General features: G+C 53.2%; 1 protein-coding gene and 1 long non-coding RNA gene across 11 annotated transcripts in view; one reads left to right on the top strand and one right to left on the bottom strand.

The window, feature by feature from the left end:
• Positions 1 to 15,213, top strand: part of Ank1 (ankyrin 1) — a 180,126-nt gene extending 164,913 nt beyond the window's left edge. For 3 of the 10 annotated variants that reach the window (XM_040731995.1, XM_005066544.4, XM_005066545.4), the window contains exons 40-44: positions 937 to 1,213; positions 5,547 to 5,630; positions 6,503 to 6,568; positions 6,852 to 6,976; positions 13,030 to 15,213. In XM_040731995.1, the coding sequence (XP_040587929.1) occupies positions 937 to 1,213; positions 5,547 to 5,630; positions 6,503 to 6,568; positions 6,852 to 6,950 (526 nt within the window). In that variant the 3' untranslated portion in view covers positions 6,951 to 6,976; positions 13,030 to 15,213. Of the gene's footprint in view, positions 1 to 936; positions 1,214 to 1,310; positions 4,902 to 5,546; positions 5,631 to 6,502; positions 6,644 to 6,851; positions 6,977 to 10,104; positions 10,184 to 10,627; positions 12,298 to 13,029 lie in introns of those variants that run through there. The other 7 variants (XM_040731994.1, XM_013110790.3, XR_005871228.1 and 4 more) reach the window with 6 other exon arrangements.
• Positions 1 to 17,600, bottom strand: part of LOC121134188 — a 29,940-nt gene extending 12,340 nt beyond the window's left edge. Inside the window, exon 1 of the long non-coding RNA XR_005871230.1 lies at positions 17,474 to 17,600. This is a non-coding gene — a long non-coding RNA (uncharacterized LOC121134188). The remainder of the gene's footprint in view (positions 1 to 17,473) is intronic.
• Positions 17,601 to 17,672: the final 72 nt, after the last annotated feature.

The raw sequence follows: 17,672 nt of genomic DNA, 5'->3' as shown, positions 1-17,672 counted from the left end.
GTATGAAAGAGGGGGCATGGGTCCCATGCAGTCTCATACCATTTCACATAAGAAACTCAAGCATCCATGCATTTTGGTACCCTGGGGCTCATAGAACCAGTTTCTCTTGGTTATTAAAAATACAACTAAAATTAAAATGTTAGTAGCTAGGGAGAAGGCTCAATGTTTAAGAACTAACCTCGCAAACATGAGGGCCAGAGTTTGACTCCCCAGAACCCACATAATTGTTGGGCGTAATTCCAGCCTCGGAAGGTGGAGACATGGGGATCCCATAGTAAGCTGGCTAGCTACACTGGCCATACCAGCAAGCTCTGGGTTTGGTTGATAGTGCCTGCCTCGGTGAATGTCGTGCAGGAGCCAGGATGGTTCCTAATATCATTCTCAGGTCTCTAACATGCGCACACACACCCACATATATGAGCAGCCATACACATGCGCCCCCATACATGCAAACATACATAAGCATGCATGCATAACACATAGCCATGAAAATGGAAAAGATAGAAATTTTAAAATACGAAAGTAAAAATAACTGACAAATAGAAATCTTACCGGGAGATTCTGAATGGTAAATGGGAGAGCAGAGCAGGGGATTGGGGCATGAAGCGAGTGTACATGTGAGAAACTAAGCAGTTGGGATTACAGACAAGGAGACAGGGACAGTCTGAGCAGGTGACAATCTAAGAAGACCTCAAAAAATGAGAGGGTGAGATACGTGTGTACTAGAGCAGTGCCCATCAGGGCACAGGCTGTGAGGTAGACTGTGACACTCTGGAGCATAAATGTGCCTGTGTGAGAGGGTAGAGGACACCACAGGCTGTATCCTAGATGAGCCGGGGTCTGGGGAAAGAGGGGACATACCTGAGAGTTGAGACCGAAGGTGAACAGCTTTCCTTTCTCTCTCCCTGGCCATCTATCACCTGTCCTGGACGCTAGGACCCTGGACTGGGATAAGCAGGGCTCCACGGTGCCCTACCCGCAAGAAGCTGCTCAAAGTTCCTGGCAGGAGGAGGTCACACAAGGCCCGCACTGGTCCCAAAGAAAGATCACCACCACCCAAGGGCTGGAGCCCCCCTCACTTCAGGGATATGAGCAGACGCTGGTGTCCACAAGGGAGCATGTGCAGAGTGGGTCGCTTGAGACCGACAGCCCCCAGGCTGGCAAGGAACCAAGCCTGTGGGTATCTGAGAGCACCTTCTCTCAAGAAGTACAGGTGAGGGCACCTCCTTGATCTTTCACTTGTTTGCTTTTTATTTAGGGTGTGTGTGTATGTGTGTGTGTGTGCGTGCGTGTGCGTGCGCATGCGCGTGTATAATGTAGGGGTGAGCATGTGTGCCGCATCTCGTATGGAGAGGTCAGAAGACAACTTTTAGAGTGGGTGGTCTCCTTCCACCTTTACTTGAGTACTGGCTATTGAAGTCAAGTCACCAGGCTGGTCCGGCACACACCTTTACCTCCTGAGTCCTCTCACTGTTCCTCTGTCTAGCTTTCAGAAGCTCGTGACTCAGGCCCTGAGGCAGGCATGTGTACTGGCGCAGACCTCACTTTCTATCCTTTCCCCCTCTTGACTTCTCCTTTGGAAGGAAGGGGCTCATGCAGCAGTTATTATCATCCGTCACCCGAACTCTCACTCGGGAGTCCCACGCTCGCTCTCACGCCACTACTGATGTCAAGGCGGCTGGACAGCTTGCTGGAGGCCTCGCTTGTCCACTGGGACTTGAGAAAACTCTGGGTGACACAAAGCCATGGTCTTTGTTTGCTTGCTTTGTTTTGCCTTGTGTTCGTGTTTGGGTTTGGAAGCACTATGTAGCCCAGGGTGCCCCAGCCTCCCAAGTGTTGAGATTGTGGATGTGTACCCCAACTCCTGATGTGTCCCTCACACTCTAGAAAGAACCTGGGGCTGAGGACTGTGTGTCAAGAACTCCAGTGGTCACATAGGAACCACTCTCTCGGGTGTGTGTGACTATGCTCCAGCTGCTGTCTTCCCAGGACCTGAGTGTCCCCATGTGATGGAAAGAGTGAATGGAATACCACAAACGTTCACCTGACCCTGTGACTCCAGGTGGATTCTGGGTTCTGAAGTGGCAGGGTAGCAATAACTCCCTTCTCTCCAACTCTCGTCATTCAGGGCTTCTCTCTCTAGCCACCCTGCATCCTCCTCTCCCTCCCTTGACCCCCTCTCTACTCCAGCAGCCTCATCCTCGCTCCCCACACATATTATTTTGAACAGATGCCAGGCATCTTTTGAACATAGGTCCTTTGATTTGTGTGTTCTTGCTGAGTTTGCATTGCCATTCTGGAATGGGTATTTATAGAATGCACGTGACCTGCGGTCTCTTTTTACCCAGTGCAGTCTCCATCCAGCATCATGTTTCCCGCTTCCCCTTCCCTTGCTCCTGCCTTTCCTTCTCTCTTTTCTTCTCCCTGGCCCCTGGCAGAGCACCTTTGGGAACTCCAAAGACAGCTTGGTTCTTCCAGGTTTCTAAGACGCTGCTATAAAACCACTGCTAGGAATCACAGAGAGTCTGTCTGAGAAAGCCTATCTGCCACGGGTGTGCACTGGTACAGGGTAGGCAGCCTGCCGGGTTTTAACTGCAGACCCTGCCCTCCAGCACATTCCTTCCTACTAGCTGTCCCTTGCCACCTGCTCCTGCTTCTCCCAAGAATGACAGCTCTGCCCAAATACAAGTGATGGCCACTGGGACTGCTCTGAGCTCCCAGGGAGAAAGTCAGGCACAGTCTTTCATGCTGCCCCCTCTGAGGAGAGACGCTGAGGGGCAGAGAGTATCCTAGAGAGAGTGCTTCTAGATGCAGATCATGTGTTTGACTCCCGCATTATAAAGGGGTAAAGCATAAACAAGGGGCTAAGGGCTTTCTTCAGGGGTCACATGGCGGCGAACCAGAGCTGGGAGTAAGCAGATCTCTTGGTTTCTAGTCCCACATTCTTGTGGCCAGAGTGAGCACACAGGGCCACATGGCCAGCTTAAAAAGGGATATATCGTTGCCTCGCTGTTGTGGGAGCCAATGGATGTTTAGCCTTGTTACTTCCATAGATATCTTCCGCGCCCCATTGAAGGAAATACTCATCCTCTTTGTCATTTGGGATTTGTAGTGTGAACCCGAAATGACTATAACTTAATTAATTCCTCTAGGAACTGGGTGGAAATAGAAGATATCCAAAGTTGAACTCTCGTGCGTGTGTGTGTGTGTGTGTGTGTGTGTGTGTGTGTGTGTGTGTGTGTGTGTGAAATCATGAGTGTGCATGCTAGGATCAACCACACAGGGCTTCAGGTATGTTCCACAAACCATTCCACCATTACCTCACAGCCCCTGGATTCTTCTTAGCTCAGTTGTAATGAAATGTTCTCCTTCAACCTGCCATTTTTTTGTATGGGGATTTTATATTTCCAGGCATTTCCTACTGAAATCAAGCCATTCGAGGTGACAGAAGTGGGAAATCTCTTTCATTTACTTAACCTTTTCACCCAGACACGCTGCTGTCACCCCTTTACCTGTGTCCTTTAGGTCAAATGGGGAAGCCACAGCTCTTAACACGACAGGACGGTAGTTGTGTTACCCTGTGAGACAGGCTGGCGTCTACGGGACAGAGCAGGCTGCAGCAGTGCCCTTGTCGCTGCTGTAGTGTGCACCTTTGTCATGCAGTACTGTGTGCCCCGTCACTCACAGTGGCTGTGTCCGTCAAGCCAGGAAAGCTAGTAACCCTTGTTCCATGAGTGAGGAGACCGAGGCACAGAAAACGGTGACTGGTTTTCCCAAGCCCCCACAGTGGTGATTTCAGAGTGTAAGTTTGCTATGTCCTGAGGCTATGTTCTTTCTGTCGTGGGCTAACGCTCAGAGGACAATGACCTGATCCAAACTGTGACATCCTCAGCTGCTGCTGAGACTGGGTGTGTGACTCAGTTCTCGGAGCACACGTGAGCGGGAGTGGCTCCTGTGGCCACCTGGGAAGAGGCTTTGAGCCGGGCCTTCCATAAGATCCAGTGCCACGCCGAAGGCCTCAGAGCTGACAGGAATGACAGACTGGCTTTCCAGTGGCCAAGCGAAACTTCACTTGACTGTGTCTGAACAAATTGCTCCTCCTTAGGGCTGTTTTTAAACAAGTGCTCAACTTTCCTGGGTATTAGCCGGCCCAGGCCCCACCAACATCATTGTAGCCATGCAGCAGCTGCCCACAGAGACACAAAAGTAGCCTCATTTCTTGGGACGTCTTGTTTTGTGGAGTCCCTGGATGAGAAAGTTTCCCTCTGGCTCCCATAGGCAAGCCTGGTTCCCCCCTCTACGGTGACTCTGGCATGTGCTACCGAGCCCAAGACACAGCACCTGCTTTCCCCTCATCCCAGCTGGACAGCAGCAGCTGGCCAGAGAGCTAAAATTATAGACGGCTGACGTCCTCTGGGGTGTGAGCAGAGATCCCAGGCTGTTTGGCAGGAAGGACACTCGGGTCATGTTGTCCCAGCTGAGAGAGTCACTCGGGAGAGATCTTTTGGTCTCCTGTTTAGAATAAGGGGTAAGGAGAGAAGAGAGGCAGAGACAGAATGGAAAGGGTTGCTGGGGGCGTCAGGGGTTGAAGAGGAGAATGAGAAATTGGATCTCCACAGCAGCTGGGCCCCTGGTGTCCCTGGTCGCTGGAGGGCCAGGCTGGTGAGGAGAGGGAGAGGAGGATGTGGACCTTCATCACCCAGCTCCTGGTCACTCTGGTGCTGCTGGGCTTCTTCCTCGTTAGCTGTCAGAATGTGATGCACATTGTCAAGGGTTCCCTGTGCTTCGTGCTGAAGCACATCCACCAGGAGCTGGACAAGGAGCTGGGGGAGAGCGAGGGTCTGAGCGAGGACGAGGAAACCATCTCCACCAGAGTGGTCCGCCGACGGGTCCTCCTGAAGGTAACACCGGGCAAGCAAGCGGCCGGCCGGATAGGGGGCTGAACCTCGGGTGCCGGGGGACAGTCTGAGGGGACTCGCTGGGGTGTGCACAGGGTGGATCTGAGAGATTACCAGCTCAAGTCAGGAGATAGGACAAGCCAACAAGACCCGGCAGGCCTCTTTGCATTCGGTGCTGGGGGCACCGCTGCCCCTGGTACCTGTTCAGAGCTAAGTACCCAGCACTGAGGCGTAGAGAGGCTCCGCTCTTGGACTTAGCGGGCCTGCTCTCATTCCATTTGCACAGCCAGCTTTGGAACTCGTTGCCTCCAGGCCAGTGATGTCTGTGGCATTCTCCCCCAGACTTCTCTCGGGGGCCGTCGGGAACCTGCGTCCTCACCCTGTGATGTCGCGATTGCCGTGACCGATGCACAAGGCTCTTGCAAGCTCTGGCCCCAGCCTGTCTCAGGGCTCGTGGCCCCACAGGGCGCTGGCTGCCACGCGGTGGAAGCCCTCGTTTGTCTGGGGCTGCTTGCCGAGTGTCAGGCTCCATTGAACACAGCTGTTCCTGCCATTACTCTTTTTACTTCCTCAACTTCTGCTTTTCTTCAAAAAAAAAAAAAAACAATCCCGCTTACCAATCTGGGTTTTCCCTCTTTCTAATTCCAGGGGGGTGAGCTTCAGAATATTCCGGGAGAGCAGGTGACAGAGGAACAATTCACAGACGAACAGGGCAACATTGTCACCAAGAAGGTGAGTGTGGAGGCTCTAAGTTGGGAGAGGCTCCTGGGTCTAAAAGCTGAAAGGTGGAGGAACAAACTCATCAGAGCCCTGCTTCTCGCTGCTTCCTAGCAGGGTGGGCAGGCTGTGGCCACCACCTCAGTGATTCTGGGTAACTCAGGAGAGCTGAGGCCTGTGGGATCCCCTGCAGTTGGGACACTGGGGCCTTATAACTCCACATAAATAGTTCCAGTTGCCCTATTCCAGAAGAATCGGCTCCCATGAAACATACAGCCTTGAGGCCTGCGGAGGGTGGCCTGAGATGAGCTGTCAGAGAATAGAGAACCTGTTCCCTTAGCAGAAAGGCTGTAGGAACTCACTGAACTGACGGCATACATCAGTCAGGATGATACGTTCTCGTTGCCTGGCAAGCATTACCCCATGAGGCAAAGGAATCAAGCAGGAGGCGGTGCATGTGTTTCTCTAGGGCTGCTGTTCACATGGGGGGGTCACAGTCCCTCTCTGTCCTTGCCCCTTCCTAAGGGCCTGAGCCGAGTTCTCTGTTCATCTGGATAAACGAGTATGGGGCAGGTGAGTGGAGCAGACGAATTAACGAAAAGGTCTGCCTCTGTCCTTACGATTGTCTGCACACACTTCTGTTCTGAGAAACAGAATGGGTGTGGGAGGCTGAGGAGGCACGCTGGTCAATGAAGCCTACCCGCAGCACTCCCCAAATCCAAGCTCCCCTGACATTCCCCGTACGTGACAGTGGAGAAAGGCTTGTCCTTGGCCCCTGATGGACGAGGGACAAGCGGCCATTGCCTCTCCTCCTGATGTCACTGCCGGGGGCCTTGTTCTCATCAAACTTGGTGCGGACGGTTTGACCAGCCCTCCTTCTCTTTCAGATCGTTCGCAAAGTCGTCCGGCAGGTAGATTCCTCCAGCGCCATCGACACCCAGCAGCACGAGGAGGTGATTGTTGAGGGGCCCCTGGTGGACCCTGGGGATCTGGAAGCCGATATTGAGTCCTTTATGAAACTTACTAAGGTACTGCGGAGCTGCAGGCCCCTGGAGGCCACAGCAAGTTCGCGTCTCCCTCGCCGCTACTGTGCTGCAGTCTGCGCGCGTGGTCCTTTGGTCACCTTTCTGGTGGACAGTGTCCCCAGCTCCTCCTCGCTGTCCCTTTTCCCCTTCTGCATATTTTCTGTCACCTGCCTGTGTGATTCCTACTCTCTGTCTCTAACGCTGTCTCCAGGTGGAGCTAAGAGGGAGTGGACTACAGCCGGACCTGCTAGAGGGCAGGAAGGGGGCTCAGATAGTGAAGCGGGCCAGCCTGAAAAGGGGCAAACAGTGATCTCTGCTCCAGTAGCCCCTTGGGAGGTAACGGCGGCTCTCGTGTCCTTCCCGGCATGGCCCTTGATGAAGTAGCTGCTTGCCTCTCCCCGCCCGTTCCTTGCACTAGTGCGATTCTGAGTTGCAACCCGACACGCAGATTCCCGCTCCTCAAACTCATCTCTGCCCCTCCCACTTCCTCCTCACGCAGGTGCATCTCCTTTGACACAGGTCTGCTGGAGAGTGCACAAGTTCAGGAGCTTGGTTTTCTTTTGCTTGTTTATATTTTCTTTTGTCTTTTTGGCTGTGTTAGGGATGGAGCCCAGAGCCTCGTGGATTCTAGGTATGGATTCTACCTCTGAGCCACACCTTCAACCCCTATACAGTTCATTTTTAAACAGGGTCTCCCTGGAACTTGCTATGTAGACCAGGCTGGCCTCTAACTCACAGAGAGCCCCCTGCCTCTGTGCTGGAATTAAAAGGCGTGTATCCCCATGCCTAGCTGTCCCTGCATGATTTTAAGACAGCGCCTCGAGGTGTGAAATATACTCTGTGCATCTTGGTATCCCTCTTAGAAACCAAGCAGTGGGCTCTAAAGTTGGTGGCCAGGATGCTGAAAACCACAGGGACACTGTCAGACCTGTGATGTCTCCCTATGTGTGACCACAAAGTACACCAGGCCTAAACCTTAAGCCCCGCTGGAGTCCTAAGCTACCATAGCTTCAGCTCTCTTCTGTTCTGTGAACAAGGCTGCTCTCTTGATGTCTCAGAAGGAACTAAGTCAGCAGGTCCCAGGGGTGGGTGGTATCTTCTCCGGAAGTCAGGAGGGTCTTCATGGCTAAGGGCCTCTAGTGTGTGACGGGTATGTGCCCGGGCAGTGGGCCGAGGAGGGGTGGACCAGGCTGTGCACTGAAGCTCTCCAGCAGGCTGCCGCACTGAGAGCTTTGGCAGCCAGCTCTGACCTGACCCTCCCTGAGGGGTCCTGTACTGAGCTGCCCCGAGGTCCTTCATTGTGCTCAGCTCGGGGCAGCTCAGTACAAGACGCGTCGGGGTGGGAGACAGCGGGGAGCAAAGAAGCATCACAGCCCCCACCCCCTGTGCACGGCACCCACCGGGTTACCGCCCCCCAGGACTCTCAGGGCCCAGCTCCAGAGCCGAGCAGCAAGCAGTCACTGGTTTTATGCATTCTGCAAAAAGCAGGGCCCACACCGCCTCCTGGGCCAGCAGAAGTGCTGACTGGGTGCTTCCCAACATATCTCAGCACTTGGGCAAAAATGGGGGCTGGCAGAGCTGACAGGAGAGTAAAATTAGCCCTGACTCCTCAGCAGCTTTAAGGAGGCCACAGCATTAACCCTGGCACTGCCAGGAGGACCCTGCCTGGCCGCGGACTTCAAGGCCAGGATTAGCTCTGATTTCCGCTCTTCGGTTTGACTCAGATTTTTACCAACGCCATAAAGAGGAGGAGGCAGGTAGCATGAAGGCAGGGCAGAGAGGAAGTTGAATGTTTTCATTCATTTGTTGTAGTTGATCAGCCCTTCCCCCAATACACACACACACACACACACACACACACAGAGAGAGAGAGAGAGAGAGAGAGACAGAGACAGAGACAGAGAGACAGAGAGACAGAGAGAGAGACATTACCCACCAGCCCTCATGAGCTTAGTGGTCAGTAATCCGAGCAGCCTGGTTCTGAGACTGCCCAACCCTCTGCCAACAAAGGCAAAGGGAGGTAGGTGACCAGGATAGTGACGCAGAAGTGAGTGTGGCCGCAGGCTCAGGCCCAGGTCCATCCCGAGGGTCGGAGCGCAGCGGGAATGCTCCATCCCCCGCGAGACGAGAGGCTGGTGAAGGGGCTTCAGGCTCTGTTCCTACCACCAACTGCCCCACCTCCCAAGCAGTCCAGCCACCCCTCACCGTTCCTCTTCTGATCTGCCTACTTGCTAAAACGGTGCTGGCCATCCGAAGCCATCACCAGTGCTTCCATGCTCTGCCATTCACAGACACGGGTGACCACTGAGTGACGGGCATGCGCATGTGCCGGCTCCGCCTTGTTCCGGCTCGAATGCTGTCCTTTCCTTTCGTCTGTCTAGTGCATGCACTTGCTCTTTGCTGTTGGCTCACTGGTTTTGTTAAGTTCTGTCTAGCCGGGGAAGACGAGCTGTAGGTCTTCCTGGGGGCTCTGGGGTTAGTGGAGATGGGGGCTCAGGGGTTAGTGGAGGCGAGGTCAGTGTGAGTGAATGCACCACGCATGCTCAGTCTGGCAGCCTCAGGCAGAGTACGCATACAACTCTCATACGCATATGGCCGTACAGTTGTCACTGGTTGAGAATTGTGACCAGAGACTGAGGAGAACCTAGCCTTGGGCTTCCCTGGGAGCAGTGACTCAGAAGTCGCTGTTCCTGCTTTATATGTTCAGACTTTATAAACCAGAGCTACTGTGAGTAATGGGAAGCATCTGTTTGTTTCCAAGCATGAAAGGTAGCCTTGGAATCTAGATTCAGGGCCTGGCTCCCCTGTTCCCACATTGTATGACCCTAAGTCACGCATCTCCCCAACCTCACACTCCTCAAGGAAAGATGAAAATAGTCTCTTGGGAATGTGTGTTATAGATCAATGAAAAGAACGGGCAGAACTGGGTGTGGCTCAGTGGTGGAGCACGTGCTCAGCCTGCCGGAGACCCCAGGTCCCAGTCAGAGCACGGGTGTGGCGGGGGCACAAATAATTAACTATGAGCGGTGTTGTGTCATGAGGAGTAAATAAAGGCGTATGTCCTCTGGCATTCAATTAGTGGCAGATTTTATTTGTAGTGTGACTCAGGGCAAGTCAATTGACCTCCCTCAGCTCATCGTCTCTGCCCATGCATAGCAATCATGCCAGTGCTTTCCTTGTAGAACTGCAGTGTGGTAATGGATGTGTTTATTTTTGTGAAAGGGCTTCACAAAGTGTGAGGCTCAGCAACACCCTTTCTCCACATCCCCTCCTAAAGTCCTCTGGGGTCTTAAGACACAGACCCCTGGGCTAGGGCTTAGCTCAGGGGTAGAGGCTTGATAGCCTGGGAGAGCCTGAGTTTGTTCTCTGCTGCAGTGTGGTTGGTATGCATAGTGAAAGTTGACTTATGATGACTGATTTTGCTCCTCCTTAAACTTCCCTCAAGTCAAATTGCATGTTTATAGGTATCATATCTAAAAAGTGGCCGAAATGGAGGACAGTCAGCTTATTTAGAAGGTGGAACGGGGAGGACTCAGCACCCTGGTAAGCAATGTATTGCTGAGCCTTGTTCTGATCCTACCTGTCGCCTCCTGCGTTGGGAAGGCCTTGGCCCAGAGAGGGAAGAAGCGAAGCCAGGAAGTTGTTGTTTAGTGGCAGGGTTTGTACTGCACCTAAATAGTGACGTGCCAGGACCATTGGGAAGACAGGCAGTAATACAGCCCTGGGGGGGGTGTCCCACAAGCCGTGGAAGGGTACAAGTTCTTGATACCCTCTGCATGTGCATGGCTGCACCCTCCCGGCCTCTCCAAGGTGCTGAGGGAGAAAAGGCTAGTGCCTCTCTCTGTTTTCCTTTTATGGAATACTTTCCATGCAAACATGGTTTCAAGACTTAGACTAGCTCTGACAATAGGATATTTTAATAGATTTAATCTGTTTCCGTGGGAGGAGGTAGGGAGGCATGCTTTGTTTTGCTTTGTTTCAAGCTAGAATCTGCTCTCATACCCAGCCGAGTCGACGACATCAGAGAGAGAGGTAAAGGGAAATGGGAAGAGTCACAACCTAGTATGGGGGAGGTGTCCCGGCAGAGGGAAAGGCGTGAGGCTCCAGGGGCACTCCAGCATGCCGCAGCACAGAGGGGCCGTTTCCTAAGCTCTAGAAGGATCAGCCTTTTCCAGAGAGTGGCCTGGGAGGAGGTGCGGTGTCAGGAGAAAGCCTGCCTCAGCCAGAAGGTTCATGTTACCCCACACACCTGCTCCAGCAGCTGCTCCAGCTCTCCGTTCCGCCTGAGTCTTAATTTACCCAGGAACAAATTGGGCATCTACTCCAAAATGATCTCTAAGGCTTGAGCCTTCTCCTCTGCCTGGGGCCTGGCAGTAAAGCAGGTGGAAGATCACAGCCTGTGTGTCCAGAACCTCAGACCTCACGTTGTCTCGCTTGAAAAATGCTTAGCTCCAGAGGAGTCATTGTAGGCAACGTGAAGGGGCTCCCACCCACGAGCTCACTCTCCAGCCAGAGCAGCCACACAGCTGGTTAGAAGGGAGCAACACCTAGGCAGCTGCGCATTTCAAGAGCCAGCTACTCGCAAGTCTGGAGTGCTCCCGGCCCTGAGTGCTCCCGGCCCTGAGTGCTCCCGGCCCTGAGTGCTCCATGGCCTTGTCATTAGCACATTCCCACATCACAGTGATCTAATGTGGTTGGTCCTGCTGCTGCTGCTCCCTTTTACAGCACAGGAAACTGGGCTGAAGAGCAGCTGAGTAAGCTGACCACAGTTAAGTAGCTCATAACAACAGAAGCTGGGTTTAAACCACAACAGTCTGGCTTCAGAATTCCTGCTCTCGGCCTTGGCACTCTGCAGTGTCAAGGATAGCGGTGGGAAGGGACAACCGAAGTGCTGGAGGACAAGTCTGAAGCAGGACAGAAGTTGAGGAAGAAGGACCACAGTCTTGATGGGGGATCTGTGGCCTAAAACAGAGAGAGGGGGCCATCTGCGCACACAGTCTAGAAACGGGGTCGAAGGACAAGGCAGCCAGAGGGGCAGAATCTCACTTCTGAAGTGGCAGCTCTCCTCTACCCAGAAAAAGTGCTTGGCTTTTAGTCTTTACAGCTAAGGCAAGGCATCTGGCACTCCCTTTCCCTCCCTGGGGAACCATCCGGGGATGAGTCATGAGTCATGCCCAATATATCTCTCCGGGCTCTGCCACCCATAGAACCAGGACAGCTCCACACCTGGGAACGGCTCTGTCTCAAAGTGACTTCCAACCTTTGTGCCTCTTCCCAGAGCACCCTCATCCACTTCCGTCTTAACGGTCTCCTCAGCCAGGCATGGTGGCTCACGCTGTCACCCCACACTCGGGATGCTGAGACTGGACGATGGCCATGAAGTCAAGGCCAATCTGTGATAAATAATGAGTTCGGGGCCAGCCTGAACCAAAGAATGAGTCCCTGTCTCAAAAAAAAAACAAAACAAAAATAAATAAATGTCCTTCTCTTCTTCAGCAGCTCCTAGGTCCCTATAGATAGAACCTTTAGTTTCTCCTGGAAGACATGATGTTGTCTGGGCATGACAACACCTGCCTGAAATCCCAACACCTGGGATGCAGAGACAGGAGGTGAGACGTTTCAGGCTAGCTTGGGCTGAGTAACAAGACACTGTCTCAGAAAAAAAAAAAGCAAATTAAGGAAAGAGGGAGGAAGGCAAGAAGGAGGCAGGCCTCTCCGCAGACTGGTAGATAAGGCCAGGGTGTGTGTGTGTGTGTGTGGTGACTTGCTGTGAATCCCAGGCTGACAGACAGATTTGGACTTCACATGCAAAGCTGTTGCTTCCCAGCTTGAGAGGTGATATTCTAGAAAGAATGTACCTGCCTAAGAGGTTGCTTTACCACAGAGTCAGCGCACCACTAGGCATGTGAACGGGAGCCTGTGGACAAGAGCCAAAAGGAGCTTGAGGGTCATGAGTTCCCAGGACCAGACATCTCGTCCAGGGCAGGCACAGAGCAGACATCAGTGTCGTAGGCCCCCCTGATCTGAGAGCAGAGACGCACCACTGCCGAGCCTAGCCCTTCTCTTGGCATAGGGCCCATGAGAGGAACGGCCACTTCCAAACCCAAGAATCTACTCTGAAGATGTTTCCCCAGCCTCCAGGCAGCACGCCACCTTCTCTGCTCCCTATGCAGGGTTCCTGAGAGCTCGTCCGCTCTGCACTACTCAGTGCGGGCTGGAGACCAGACATCTGGGTAGAGAACAGGGAAGGGTGGGTGGTGTTTGGGGGTTAGCCTCTGCTACTACACTCTGAGCTCACTGCTTTGCTTGGGAACTCTGCTTCTCCTGGTCTGCCCCGCCCAAGAAAAAAAGCACAGGACTCGAGTGACTCCTTTTTCTGTGTCCTGCAGGATCACACCTCAACACCCAAACCCTGAACTCCACACACTCTGTCATGCACACAGGAGGAGACCTGGACCAGAGGGCTACTGGAGGGTCGCACGTGTCCTAAGATCCCGGCATGACCTCTGTATGGGGCTTCCTTTAGTCTCGTATCCGCATGAACGACTGGCTGTAGACGCATGACCTACAGTCTTCAGTCCTGCCTCTAGCGACTATGGATCTCTGTGGGAATCAGGACAAAGGCCGCAAGAAGAAGGGAGAGAGGAGTGAGGGAGAGCGAGCGAGCCCCCAGGAGCACACGGGTGCAGACATGAATAAGGGCTCTACTGTGGCTGGGATGGTTGGTTCAAGTTTGTTTGCTTCTCTTTTGTTTTGTTTTGATTTTGACGTCAACCTCGTTTGTAAGAAACTCACGTGATCGTTCTGGAAACTGGGCATGGCATCAGTTTAGCGCCACCGTCCCGCATCCCCCCACCCCTGCACACACCACATGCCACTGGTAACGCCCCACCCTCTCCCCGGTGAGGGGACTGCTCCTCCCAGAACCACATGACTAACACAGGTGCACACATGCAGGTCTCCCCTTCATACTGATTTTACTGTGACCTCTGAAGCCGTGTGGATGAACTCGATACATACATATATATTTTTTTTATGTTGTCTCTCAGTTTCAGCATTAATCACTTCCAGTGAAAATCATTACCTTGAGAGTGCATTCGGGGTCCCTTGTGTCTAGGAATCTGAGAACTGAGGCAAGGAGTCCCCAGGATTTGGTGTAGGGCTCAAAGGAAGCCAGGGCTCCATCTCGAAGTTCTCTGCTGGGAAGGGCCTGTGGCTGTCTGGGGATTGCACCAGCATGTTCAATAGAAAGGAGGTTTTCTAACTCGTCAAGCACTTCTATAATAGTCTGCGTTCAAATTGTAAACTGTACAGTAATCAGCCTTGTGTATATGAAAACAATAAATACTATGCAAACCAATAGAGACAAGTTAGCAGTATGTACCAAGCCCTGAACAGCTCAGCTCCCGAGGACTCACTTCTCCAGGCTGTGGGAGGAGCTAAAGGCTGTCTTTCACTGAAACAGGAAGGGAGTAGAGCTGTGAATGGACCTGCCAGTTCTTAGGTCAGACCACCCTGAGGTCTCCCAGAGCCAACTTGGTGCTTGAAGTGCAGGTGGCCGCAGGCTGGAGGTCCTGGCACAGACGCTGGGCTCAAGCTCAACCATCGGCCCAGTGCGAGGAGAGCCTGAGCAGGAAAGAGCTGCTGACCAGGAGGCTGAGGAGAGACCCTCTTCTATCTAGACTCAGGGCCAGGCCAGGAAGGGACCCCTGAACTGGCTGGTCTTGCCTTGGAGCCCTCAGGGAAGAGCCTTAATGTCACACTAGAGTCTCCTGCAGAGGGAGGCCCGAATCAGCACAAACCGGCTCCGCCTTGCCTAGGCGGCGCCCCCTAGGGCCAGGAAAGAGACTGGCAGGCTCTTCTCGCTCTCCAGGAGCCACTGGTGAACGGCGGTCACCTTCCTCGCCTGCCGCTCTTCGGGCGTCGGGGTGTCGTCAGGACACAATAAAAACCTTCCAAGTAGCACAGACGCCCCTCCATGCCCGCGCCCCCATGCCCTGGAGGCTCGCCCCGGGCCTCCAGCCTCCGCGAGCTCTAGCCCCGGGCGGGTGTAGGGATTGGGGACGGGGGATGCTATGGTCCCCGCGGGCGCGGTAGCTTTCCTCCTAGGGGCGGCCCCGGGAGGGCTGGGCGGGCGAGGACGGGCGCAGGGTCGTCCCGCCTCGCCCCGCACCCCCCTGCTCCAGGCCGCCGCCCCAGTAGCGGCTCTTAGCGCCCCGCGCGGCCGGGCTCCGCTTTGGCACCCTCCGCTCAGTCTGGCTTGGCTGCTTGGCACGCCGCCCCCGCCCTCGGCGGCATGGCTGCGCGCTCCCGTTGCTAGTAGGAGCTGTTTAGGAGGAGTTTGGGGTCTCCACTTGATGCCTAGAGAATGCTGCAGTCTGCACCTTAGACGCTTTTTAGAAGTTTTGAAATGACCTTGATTTTTTTTTAATTGTTATGAAAAAATGAACTATGTCTTGGTTCTCTCACATGCTCTGTTACTGAGAGAGACCACCCCTCCCTACTCTGATGTATAGACCATTCTCCCTACACCAGCTAAACAAATGTCAAATTAATAAAGAAACTGACTCATGGCACAGGTCTCCATCTGTCTTTCTTGGCTCATCTTTGAGGGCTTGAGGTGCGGGGCAGGGGTGTTAGCCTGACTTGGAGTGTGATGGGGTCTGTTAGGAGGGGCATCAGGAGATACCTCTGCTCCCAAAAGGAGTCCACCAATGTCCAGTTCCTGGAAAGTCCCTTCATCAGGACCACCCTTCTCAGAAGCGCCCAGAAAGAGCTGACAACCCGTCTATCAGGAGATGAGAAGAGTTGGGGGTGAACCGACTCTACAAACCAGAGAGCCTGTCCGGGCAGGCAGGAGACATTCACCAAGGGGGGCTGATATATTCTGCCCTTGCCAGAGAGAGGAAGTGGTCCCTGTTCCGAACTAGTCTCCAACTCTTTATGCAGAGCGGAACTCCACACTGGTGGCCTTCCCTCCTTGGTCACAATGAGGATAAACAGTGTCTAAGGTCACTTGAGGTTACCTGACAACACACCCTTATCAGCTCCAGCATTAAATAAGAGTCAAATCATTTGCAGCAAATTCTCATTATTACGGAGTGGCCAAACCTTTGTCCCCCAATCCCTGGTGCACCTCAGCCCAGAGCCCAAGCTCTCAGTCAGGCACTGAAAGTATACCAACACCCCCCACCCCCACCCCATCCCCCACCTCCCCACCCTCCCACCCCCACCCCACCCCCGCCTCCCCGCCCCCCACCCCGGCGTTTGCGTTCCCCAGAGGGTTTTTGAAACACTCTCAGAGGCGCAGTTGCCTTGGTTGGGTGGCTTGTCTGGGAGTCTAATAGCTAGCACATGACGTGGTAGCAAACCTAACATAAAAACCATTAAGAACTTTTTCCCGAGGGTTTAAGTCCAGGCAGCAGAGGAGTGTGGTCAGCAAGATGAACAAAGACTCTCAGATGAGAGGGGAAATTAGCCAGAAGTTAACAGAGACTGAAGAAAGAGTGACTCAAAGACTTGTTGAGAGCTAAAAATCAGTAGAAGGCACACTGTACAGAGGTAATTAAAGAAAAAGACTAGCACAGTGTTCCTGCTGATGACTTAGCGGTTGACATCACCCCAACAGGCAGAGCCCCCCTTTCCTGACCCCGTAAGTAGGAACTCTGCAAAGAATAAGAACGTTCCTTGTTCAGTGTGCCCGGCTTCAAGGGTAAATTAGAATGCGTTGTTCTATGGGTTTGGTTCTGAGTGTAAAACTTGTCATAAATTAGAAATCAGTTCCCCAACATGAAGTCCTTCTTTTTCTCAGGCTGAAGAGAAGATGTCGAGAAACCTGTCTTTGGTTCCTAGCACCCATGCTGAAGGGTTCACAACTGTCTGTAACTCCATCCCCAGGGGATACAACATCCTTTTCTGGACTCCTCAGGTAGACAGACAGACACACAGATAGACACACACACACACACACACACACACACACACACACAGACACACACACCACAGTCTTTTTTTTTAAGAACCCTCCCTCACGTTTTTCTTAAAACTTGTAGAAAGATCACCTCCCCTTTTGCAAAATCTTTTCTATTTCTTCACCCAAATCACATATGTCACAGAGAGCATGGTTTACATCACATGCAAATGCTACATGGCAGCCAGCCTTCCCCCCCCCCCCCCAGCCCTCTGCTAACAAAGACTCCTGCCTCTCACCTGTGAAAACACCCCTCCCTCTATCCCCAAACAATAAGGGAGTGACTTCCAGGGAGTGACTTCCGGAAAGCCCAAGTGGCCAGTCAGGGAGAGCTCATCTGGAGAGACACTCACCTTGTCCCTGTCACTTCACTCTTTTGGAGAGTAACCGGGAAACAATGCTGACCTTAGAGAATAACCTGGGAAGCAAGCCCTCGACCCTTGTGCCTCAGTTTCCCTATTGTCAACGGAGAGGTTATCCCCACACAAACCAGCAGACTGCAAAAATTCATCAGGAACAAAGCACAGGGTGCTCTTGTATTTAGTTTAGTCCCAAGCCTCAACCCAACAGCCCTGCTTAGGACTCTGCCTCAGGATCACAGGGCCTCTGACATGAGGAACTACACCCAGGACACCAGACAGACAGAATATTGAAGAAACCAAGAAAGACTGGAAGAAGCAGGAATGTTTACAGTCACCCCTCTTCAGCCTCAGTGGAATGCCCCCCTCACCACACCCCTGCAACTCTAGGAGCTGCTGCATGGTCCACTTCCCTAGCCATTCTGTGAGAAGTTTCCCCCATACTCAAGTCCGAGAGATTTGCATTACCCCAGAGTAGCTCCTGCTCCAGGGGACCCCACTTACCCTGTCCTGGAGAAGGAATAGGTTTCATACCGGGGCAGCTTGGGACGGTGACCTCTGAGCCGGCCCTTCTCTCCCTCAAGGGAACAAATGAAGACTTCCGCAGGCGCCTCCAGTCCCTACCTCCAGGCACCAACCTTTTCCTAGACACTGGACTTGGATAAGCAAGAACAGCCTCTGACCATGCACAGGGCGTCTAGAG

The sequence above is a fragment of the Mesocricetus auratus genome, unplaced genomic scaffold (assembly GCF_017639785.1).
Source record: "Mesocricetus auratus isolate SY011 unplaced genomic scaffold, BCM_Maur_2.0 Super-Scaffold_100026, whole genome shotgun sequence".
NCBI classification, from domain to species: Eukaryota; Metazoa; Chordata; class Mammalia; order Rodentia; family Cricetidae; genus Mesocricetus; species Mesocricetus auratus.
This window is presented reverse-complemented; position numbering and strand designations above follow the sequence as displayed.